We start from the raw sequence: 9027 nt of genomic DNA, 5'->3' as shown, positions 1-9027 counted from the left end.
TATTTTTTCTGATCTGATCTGATCTGATTAGATCTGAAATAAGGAAAAATAAGGTGAACTGAACATAGCCTTAATAAGTTCCAATAAGTTCAATTCAGGTTTAATAAATTCAGTTCAGATAAGGTCAAATAAGTTCAGGCCAATAAGTAGTGCTGATAATCCATTTATTATTATGAGAATTTCGAGTAAATTACTCGTGTAATATTTAATTATTTTCTTTTCAGAAAAGGTGTTGGATTACGGTCGATGTGGCTTTTCTGGATCCTGAACCTCAATGTCCATTGTCCAAACCCCATCTCTTTCCTGAACACCTCCTCCATGTCTGCCCTTCTCAAACCCTAACTTTCTCTCTCCTCTCTTTACTTTTCTCCGCTACCCATCTTATCTTCAATCGCCTAACACATCTCTCCCATCTTCTCTCTCATCTTCGCCGACCCACTTTTCCAGACGATTTCCCTGTAAGTCATCACACTGCTAATTGCAAAGAAAAAAAATCGTTTTTTCTTATACTAGTTTACCAATTTATGTTGTTCTTGATTTAACGTTTTCTTGGTATTTGATAAATTTGTAATTAAAGGTCTTTGATTTTTTTTTTACAGTAAAATATAAACTGGGTTGTATGATGTTACACTTGGGAATGCTATAGCGTTGCTGATTGCAAAAAATCTCGTTTTTTTAATTGCACGAGTTCATCAATTTGTAGTGTTTCTGATTTAACGTTTATAGTTATTGAGAAATTTGTATTTAAGGTGTACAATTTTGCTTTTACAGTAAAAGATAACTAGGTTGTATGATGTGACACTTGGGAAAGCTTTAGCATTGCGCCAATGGCAGCTGATCAGCGTAAAAGACGATCGAGTTCTACTACTACTGCTTTCGGTTATGGATTTCTGGAGCAGAGTAGGGCGAAAAGGAGGGATTTGAGATCGCCCAAATATGATTTTAGTTATAATACTCATGTTTCTCTTAAATGGGATGATAATGGAAAAAGGGTTGTTGCTAAAGAGGATCAAATTGGGATATCTGGGAGACAATTTAGTCCATTTATCCCTTCAGCTTCTTGTAGTAACGCTAAGTTGGCGGATGTCGTTACCGTTCCGAGGGATGTGTTTGAGCTGAATGATTTGGCTGAAGTTCTTTCTTATGAGGTGATTGTTATTTATTTTTGATTAATTATTTTGAGTACTCCCTCCGTAACGAATTACTAGCAACAATTAAATATTTTACGTCGTCTCACAAATAATACCAAATGTTGCTAGTAATACGTTACGTAGGGAGAATTAGAGGTTGTTCCTTCGTCGTATTAAGTGTTGAGTATCATCGCGATTGCAGGTTTGGCAGTCTCTTTTAACAGAAAAAGAGAGGAATTTACTTGTGCAGTTCCTTCCTGCGGGGGTTGAAGCCGATGAAGTCGTGCAAGCTTTGCTTTCTGGTGACAACTTTTGTTTCGGGAACCCTTGTCTTAAATGGTGAGATTGTGTTTGCTTAAGGTGCTTGTTGCCTTTTGGTTTCTGCTCTTCAGTTGCGCAATCTTCCTGTCATCCATCACTTTGTGCATCTTGTTGGAGTAACTTTGAGATCGTCTCGAGGACCTTCTGTTAGGAAGAAAATTGTAAACAAATTCATCAAAGTCTGGACTGATGAATTTATGTCAAGGGGTTCAAGTCTCAGTAGCAGTGAACACTGTAAACTATTCCTTAAGGAAAAAATTGTGGTAGCAATTGTCCACAATTGAATTCTTTATGCCGGATTTCTCAAGAAGGATATCTTTTCATTCTTTAACTACTTTCATGTTGAAATCATATTTTACATATGGCTCTTCTATTATTGTACGGGTATTAGGAAGAATCATATTAGGAAGATGGGGTTAGCATAGATGCATATGTTGAGATAGATGAGGGGGAACACTTTAAGAGATAATTTTCAAAATGAAGAAATTTGGAATAAGGTTGGAGTTGTGAATGTTGAGGGGTAAGATAAGAGAGAATAAGTTATGTTGGTTTGGGCATGGTAGACTTAGCCTATATAATACAATATTAAAGTAGTGGAGAGTTGGGGTTATGGAGATTTCAAAACAAGTTGGGGAAGGCCACATATGACTTGAATAAAGGGCACTAAGAATGATATGAAGAAATTAGGTTTAAAAGAAACAATGTGGGCGACCATCGAAAATAAATTATTGCCTTATGGTGTCGAGCTCATCCTATTTGGATTAAGTCTTTGATGGTTTTGACTTGCCCTAGTATGTAACTTGTATATAATTTTTTTTAAACTAGCCTATGACGGGCTCTATATTGAGTGTTTGTTATTAGTATTATCGTTGTTATTAGTATTATCGTTATTATTATCATGTGACTTTAGAGATTTATATGCTAATAATTATATGCAGGGGCTCTTCACTTTGTTCTGGTGATCTTCACCCTGATGCTATTCTTCACCTTGAGAAGTCCTTTAAAACTAATAAAAAAGCATATTACTTGGAGCTACAACAATACCATGACAGGTATAGCATTAATTTCCCTTATTAATTAAATTTTCCCCACTATTCAACATTGGTGAGTCATAGGTTATTTTGCATTTCTATGCCAGCATGATAAGAAATTTGCAGAACATGAAGCAGAGATGTGCAAGCTCAAAGGATCCAGAAGCTGAAATTCGACAGATCAGGTCAAGGTTAGCTGTTTTAACTCTAAGTTCCTTTTATATGGTTATGTTCCAAGCTGAAATAAGTAACAAGGATTTGCAATAAGTTGAATCAAAGATACACTCATTGTTAGTTGGACACTAGGGATCCCGTAGATTGAGTTCAATTGGAATAAATTCTATCATCTGTGAATAATGAACTGAATTTCTAATACGATGGCGCAACTGTAGTTCTCAAGTTTTTTAAATCTAATTTATGAGCAGGTCAAAAAGGCATGAGAAGATCATTATGCCTGATGCAAATGGACACAAATGTCACAGACCCGACGAGAATTTTGCTGTTAAGTCTGAATCGATGTCTTCAATTGCTGAAGAAAAATTATATTATAGCGATAATCAGAAGCTGTCTGTTATCAGAGATGCTGAGATCCAGAAGAGGTAGCTATAGATCTGCTTAGTTTGATATTCTATAATCTTCTTTATTACTTATTACTGTGGCTGTTTCTGTTTACTTTCGTTTTTGCCTTAATTTTGTTTGTTTCCGTACAAGTATTTTCTATTAGAAAATTTAATACTAAGAAATATCCCACTATCATTGTTGTATTAACAAAAAAAGTAAGCAACATCCTACTTGCTGTTAGCCTCTGCAACATAACAACACCGTTTTCCTTTTTAAAACTAATATATGAGTTCAAATATCTCTGTAAAAACTTTGCCTTACTCTTTTTGTCTCCATTTTCCTCCCTTCACGAGGTCATCCGCTTTCTCTCCTGCCACCATCTGTAGTAGGTCAATGAAACTGGGAACCTTTAGCAATTAACAGTAGCCTTTGCATCTCACTGCCTTCCTGGTCTTCTTTTTTAACCTTTTTTTGGTGATATGATGTGAGATTCTTACTGATGTTGCTAATTAAGTAGATGAGATCAATCGAAGTGGGGACCCATGACTATTAGCTATGGACAACCTTTAACGGTTCTCCTCTCAGTCGCTGTTAATGTTCAAAGAGAGGCAGAGAATGAGAGGGGAGAGAGAGAGCAGGAGGAAGTTTTATGGATAATAGGGGAAATTAGGTCTTGGTATCATATGATTATTGATACATGCTTGGGGGGGGGGGGGGGTTCTGGCAAGTGTCTGACAGTTGTTTGAGTTCATTGTCGAAGTATACAATGAGAGAGTTGAGCTGGCACGCACGGAAAATTTACTCACGGTAGTTTATATTCACAATTTTCACGGGTATAGAAGGAAATTGCAATGCACTATCTTATGGTATATATGTAGAAGTATGCAGACAATTTGGAGCATTAAAAAAGGAGTGACAAGCAAATGGTGGGAAGGAGGTTTAATTTCTATTGTCTAGCATAATGTTGGGAATAAGTATTCCCTATATGTGGATCTGTGGTACCGTAAAGTTACATATGCGGGGCTCATGTAACGTGTGTCATTGTAAGTGCTGCAGAAATTAGCTATAATCTGTACTTGTTACTGCAGTAATTTTCCAAAATTATTTGCAACCAGTCCAAACTCCGAAGTTTTTTTTTCCGCCTCCTGATAATTTTCTTACTGTTTTTGACATTGTCATTGAAGTGATTGTACTTTCTTACCACTTATGCTTTTTTGGAGAAAATATTTTCAAATGGTAGTGTCTGCTGGTATATGACCTGGACCTTTCAGGCCTGTTTCTTGGAGGTACTAGTAGAAGTCTTCAATCAGTTATTTACTCATTTTCCTGAGGTGGATGATTTTGATTGATGGAATTGCAATGAAAAGGGAATTGACTTGATGCCTTGCTTTTTTCCATGTGAAACTTGTATGAAAATCCTCTCGTCTTCTCAACACAATGAGTAAAAGAGGCTCCCCTGAATGTTTCGTTCTTTATTTTTAGTACATGTATATACTGAACCTGTCATTATGTTGCAGGTTTTACATCCACCCTTTTATAATTGTACAATTTGTGTGTTCAACCTGTTAGACAATTATGAAGCAATTTTTTTTGTATGAAGCATTTTTTGATTGTGCGATAAAACTTATTTGTATTTTTTACCCTGATTTTTTAGTTTATGTCAGCGAGATTTGGTGCCTTTTATCGGCATGTACCTGTTGTTTTGAGTGGAAGAATACCGGTCTCTCTCGGCTCTTCCTTACTGTCTCTGCCAATTTTCTGTCACACTATGGCTATGACAATGTCAATTGTTTACCTCTTTTGGTTTTGTGGGAGTAACTAAATTGCTTGCATTTCAGGATGCGCAATCAGGACCTAATGAAAGACAAACATGAGAAGTTGATGGTTGCTCCTAATGGCCTTAAGGTGCTATCAAAATGTAAGAAAGCAGAAAAACTGCAGAAGCCCAACATGACCCCCAATGATGGTGCTAAATATATGTCTTATGTGAAGGTAACATTCTTAATTACGCGTGCAAGTTTTTATATGGTAAATGTTTTTAAAATATGAGTTGCTTGTTCTATTGAGCATACATCATGTCAGTTTCAGCATATTGCATCATTCTTGTGTGCTTCTGTTGTTACAATGCTTTATAGAACAGGCTTATGTAAGCCTGTAAGGTATAATGTGCGTTGGGAGTTTGTATGAACTGTGAGCAACTTCTTGCGAGCCATGGCTTATGAGCTTACGAGTTACAACATGCTACTTGAACGGCAAAGTTCTAAGGAAAAATGAAACTGTTTGTGAGAGATTGCATTTGATCTTGTCTATAAGTGGCTTATAACAGACAGGAGGATTTTACGGTTTATGAAGACGATGTTTGAAGCTCAAGTTGTGACGCCATTTGAATCATAAGTTTCAACTGGTGTTCGGATGAGAAGCTTCTGTTTAATCAATTTTAATTTCTGAATGCTTTATAGCAGGCTTATGTAAGCTATAATATGCTATGGGAGTTTGTATGAACTCTGAGCAAGCTGTAGGTCTTTTGAGCCATAGCTTATGTGCTTAGCATGATACTTGAACGGCAAGGTTCTAAGGAAAAGTGAAACTGTTACTGAATATACAAGAGATTGCTATTTGCTCTTGTCTATAAGTGGCTTATAACAGGCAGGAGGTGTGAGGTCAATTAAATCATAAGGGTTAAGATGAGAAGCTTCTGTTTAATCAATTTTTATTTCTTAATGTGGGCTGCTTTTGCCACTGAGTTGTTAAGTTATGCCTCTAGTTAGTAACACACTTTGTCTGCACGCTAGTTGTGACTTGGTTTTCTCCTGTTCCTGTTAACAAGCCGTGATGTGTGTTCCCTTTCCTTTTGGATAGAAATCAAAAACCCCATTGTTTGTTTTTCTTGTAGTTGTGCAAGCTGAGTGTAGGTGTTAACGTCCATTTCAATTATTGAATCTTTGTCAGATTTTGACATTGTATTTAGTATTTACCTGTTGTATGAGGATATGTATAATGTTTCTATTATCAGGGATTTGACCAACGGCCTTTCATATCTTTCAGATTAGTAAGAAGCAGCATGAACTTGTTAAGAGTATGAGGCAGTCTGGCTCAAGTATTCAATCTAAGGCTCTTAATCGTTTGCTGGGAAGCCTTGATAGCTCCAATGTAAAACCATATGAGATGTTTGTGGAAGAAGAGCAGAAGAGACTCCATGAGCACTGGTATGTTAGTTTATTGTCTGCCCTGGTCTTCATTTTAAAATCTTTCAAAAGTCTGATGATTGTGCTTATATAGGTTAAACTTGGCAAACAGAGATCTTCCCATTGCTTTTCAAAACTGGAAAAACATACAGTTACAGAAGCGGCAAATTATGGATTCTCTATGTCAAGAAGTAGAAGAGAAACTGGGGGTTCAGTCGGAGGTTTGTGCTCATAGTTTTCCATAATCCATTCCTAGAATTGTGGGGCACGCGTCTATCAATTGTCTGCTCATAATTGTTGTATATCTTGATTGTTGGGTTTCTCATTTTTAAAATCTGCTCTGTTCTTTTTTTTACAACTCAGGATGAGAATTTGGTTAACCCTTCTGATGAGGAACGCGCATCTTCTCATGATGGGGATGGGGATGGGGATGGGGATGGGGATACTTCTCAAGGGGCATCAGATGACCACCAAGATGATGACTTGATGACTCAGGATTCTGTTTCAATTAATGATGAGGAGGGATCTGATCCGTGCTCTCTAAAGGATGAATTTCCCTTGCAAAATCCTCTTGATGTCAATGAAGAGTTTGATCCATCTTCTTCCATGGAGACTGAATTATTGCAGAAGCATCCTGTAAATGTCAAGGAAGAGTTTGATCCTTCGTCTTCTGTAGAGTCTCAATCATTGCAGAATCCTCCTTTAAACGTCAATGAACAATTTGATTTATCTGCTTCCATGGAAAATGAGTCTTTGCATCACCCTCTAAATGTCAACGAGGAGCTTGATCCATCCTGCATGGAGCATCAGTCTTTGCTGAATCCTTCTTTAAATGTCGACGGGACTTTTGATCCATCCTTGGTTGAAAATAAATCTTCATTAGATCCTCCTTTAAATGGCAATGAGGATATTACTCCTATGGATCTAAATGCAGGTAATAATCCTGTTACTTCTGACACAAGTGACACAAGTTCCATGCCTGAGCAGCATGTTGGACTGACATCTGAAGCATGTCTTAGAGTTTCACACCCTGAGACTCACAGTTCTGCAACTGCTCCCATTGCTGAGGAAATACCCGGCTCATCACTGAAGAACATGTGGTCTTCAATTGGATTGCCTGAAACTTATCACACTCATCCAATAATTCCGACAACTTTGCAGACTAGCTCTGCCGAAGTCTGTCTTGTACGTCCTCAATTAGTGACGGAGCAGCCAGCCCAATTAATTGATCTCGAGTCTGATATACCTGAAGAAGACACGACCAAAGATCTTTTGAACAGGCATACAAGTCATATGCCTTTTTTCAATCCTTTTCCGAATCGAGACAGAAATGAGCTGCATTCTCTAATTAAGCGAGAAGGTTATCATCAGGAACAAAAGAAGCCTGGATCTGAGTTCCATCCAACTAATGTTCTCTTGGAGCCTGCTAATCCGTTCCCGGGCCATTTTCGGGAGCAGTTGCAGCCACCATTTGCATTGGAACATCATAGACAGAAAGCACAGAGTGAGCTATATATGCATCCGAGCATTCAGGATAACATTTACTCTGACAACAGTAGGTATTCTGTTCAAGGACCAGAACAGTTCTCATCCGTAAATGTAAGAGACTGGAGTAACGCCACCCGTCTTCCAAACCCTGTTCAACCTTCACAATTAAGTTCAGGGGAATTGTTGAACCACAACTGGTTTGCTACTGAAAACAGAGCTCATGGTGGCTGGTCCTCGTCAGATGCTACAGTTTTCCAAACCCAGAGTCTTGGAAGTACTAGCACAGGTGACCAGAGCCTCTACAGTGTCCTCACACAATGCAATTTACGCTCACGGGGCCCATACAGTCCTGTTGGCTCCACTGAACAAATGATCCCACCAACAACAAACTATGGACAGGAGATCCCTCCGGGAATTCCCATGACAAGCAATCCTTTGCCGCAGACAGTCTCTCCATTTGACTACTTGAGTGGTGGTGAAGCTTCCAGTACGTTGAAGAATCCCAGCATGGGGTGGATGAGCTTGGGACATCAGCCTTCGACGTTACATGATCCTTCTGGAAAGCCATTCTTGAAATCTTGGAATCAATAACAGACTCTATGTTGGAACTAATCTTTGATGAAAGCATGAAGGAGATATGCATATGTGGAGGTCTGGCCAATCATAAGGAGAGAAATAGGATCATAGGCACGTTGTACATACCTATACAACAGCTGAGACCCACACCATGTATATAGCTAGTTAGTAATAGGCACGTCAGAGATCTTGGAATGCTAAGTATCCAAGGAGAATTTGTTGCAACAGGTGATTTCTTGTATTATTATCATTCTGATTTTATTTCTGGGGAACTCATTTTTCTTTTGATGGTTAGAGGTTTATTTCGGGGTTGGGTTATTTCAAGGTAAATTCTGCATTCGAAGGCGGACAGCTCTTTTTAGCATTTGTTGATCAGTGCTCTGTATACTATGGCATCCCAGTCATAATAAATTTCTTACTTCCCCAGGTGAGGTTCATGAAATGGTTTTCCACTTGCTGTTCTTTTCTGATTTTTGGTTTTGGGGGTTAGGGGGGAGGGGGTATTATGTTGATGGTTGTTACTATAGATTATTCTCCCTCATTTTGTAAGTGCTTAAACATTTGTGGGGGGTCTTTATTTATTTGCTAAAAGTGCACATGCAATTGCAAGAACTCTAAAATTTTCCACTCCAAAATTATAGTTCTAACCAAATTCATAACGACTTGACTTTCCCGTCACACCCAAATTATAATCAAAGTAGAAAATAGGATAGAAATATACTTCCTCCGTTTCTT

General features: G+C 38.0%; 1 protein-coding gene across 2 annotated transcripts; it reads left to right on the top strand.

Annotated features, from left to right (window-relative positions):
- Nucleotides 1-235: 235 nt before the first annotated feature.
- On the top strand, nt 236-8734 carry LOC104906798 (hypothetical protein). Of its 2 annotated transcripts, none has more exons than XM_010695613.4 (10): nt 236-458; nt 772-1148; nt 1333-1469; nt 2390-2503; nt 2590-2667; nt 2908-3081; nt 4882-5035; nt 6089-6249; nt 6323-6449; nt 6592-8734. In XM_010695613.4, exons 2-10 carry the CDS (start codon nt 828-830, stop codon nt 8305-8307), a joined length of 2982 nt encoding a protein of 993 aa, XP_010693915.1. In that variant the 5' UTR covers nt 236-458; nt 772-827; the 3' UTR covers nt 8308-8734. The 2 variants fall into 2 exon arrangements, with proteins under 2 accessions (XP_010693915.1, XP_010693914.1); XM_010695612.4 differs by having other exon boundaries at nt 2590-2673.
- The last annotated feature ends 293 nt before the right edge of the window (nt 8735-9027 follow it).

The sequence above is a fragment of the Beta vulgaris genome, chromosome 3 (assembly GCF_026745355.1).
Source record: "Beta vulgaris subsp. vulgaris cultivar EL10 chromosome 3, EL10.2, whole genome shotgun sequence".
NCBI classification, from domain to species: Eukaryota; Viridiplantae; Streptophyta; class Magnoliopsida; order Caryophyllales; family Amaranthaceae; genus Beta; species Beta vulgaris.
The sequence above is the reverse complement of the archived record's forward strand: the minus strand, read 5'-3'. Positions and strand labels throughout refer to the sequence as shown.

What these genes read in the sequence shown, in the direction of transcription:
- LOC104906798 (XM_010695612.4), top strand. Translation starts at nt 828, where the DNA reads ATGGCAGCTGATCAGCGTAAAAGACGATCGAGTTCTACTACTACTGCT. An exon ending in GGGAACCCTTGTCTTAAATG is followed by an intron (nt 1,470 to 2,389) that starts GTGAGATTGTGT and finishes AATTATATGCAG; the next exon opens with GGGCTCTTCACTTTGTTCTG. An exon ending in ATTCGACAGATCAGGTCAAG is followed by an intron (nt 2,674 to 2,907) that starts GTTAGCTGTTTT and finishes ATTTATGAGCAG; the next exon opens with GTCAAAAAGGCATGAGAAGA.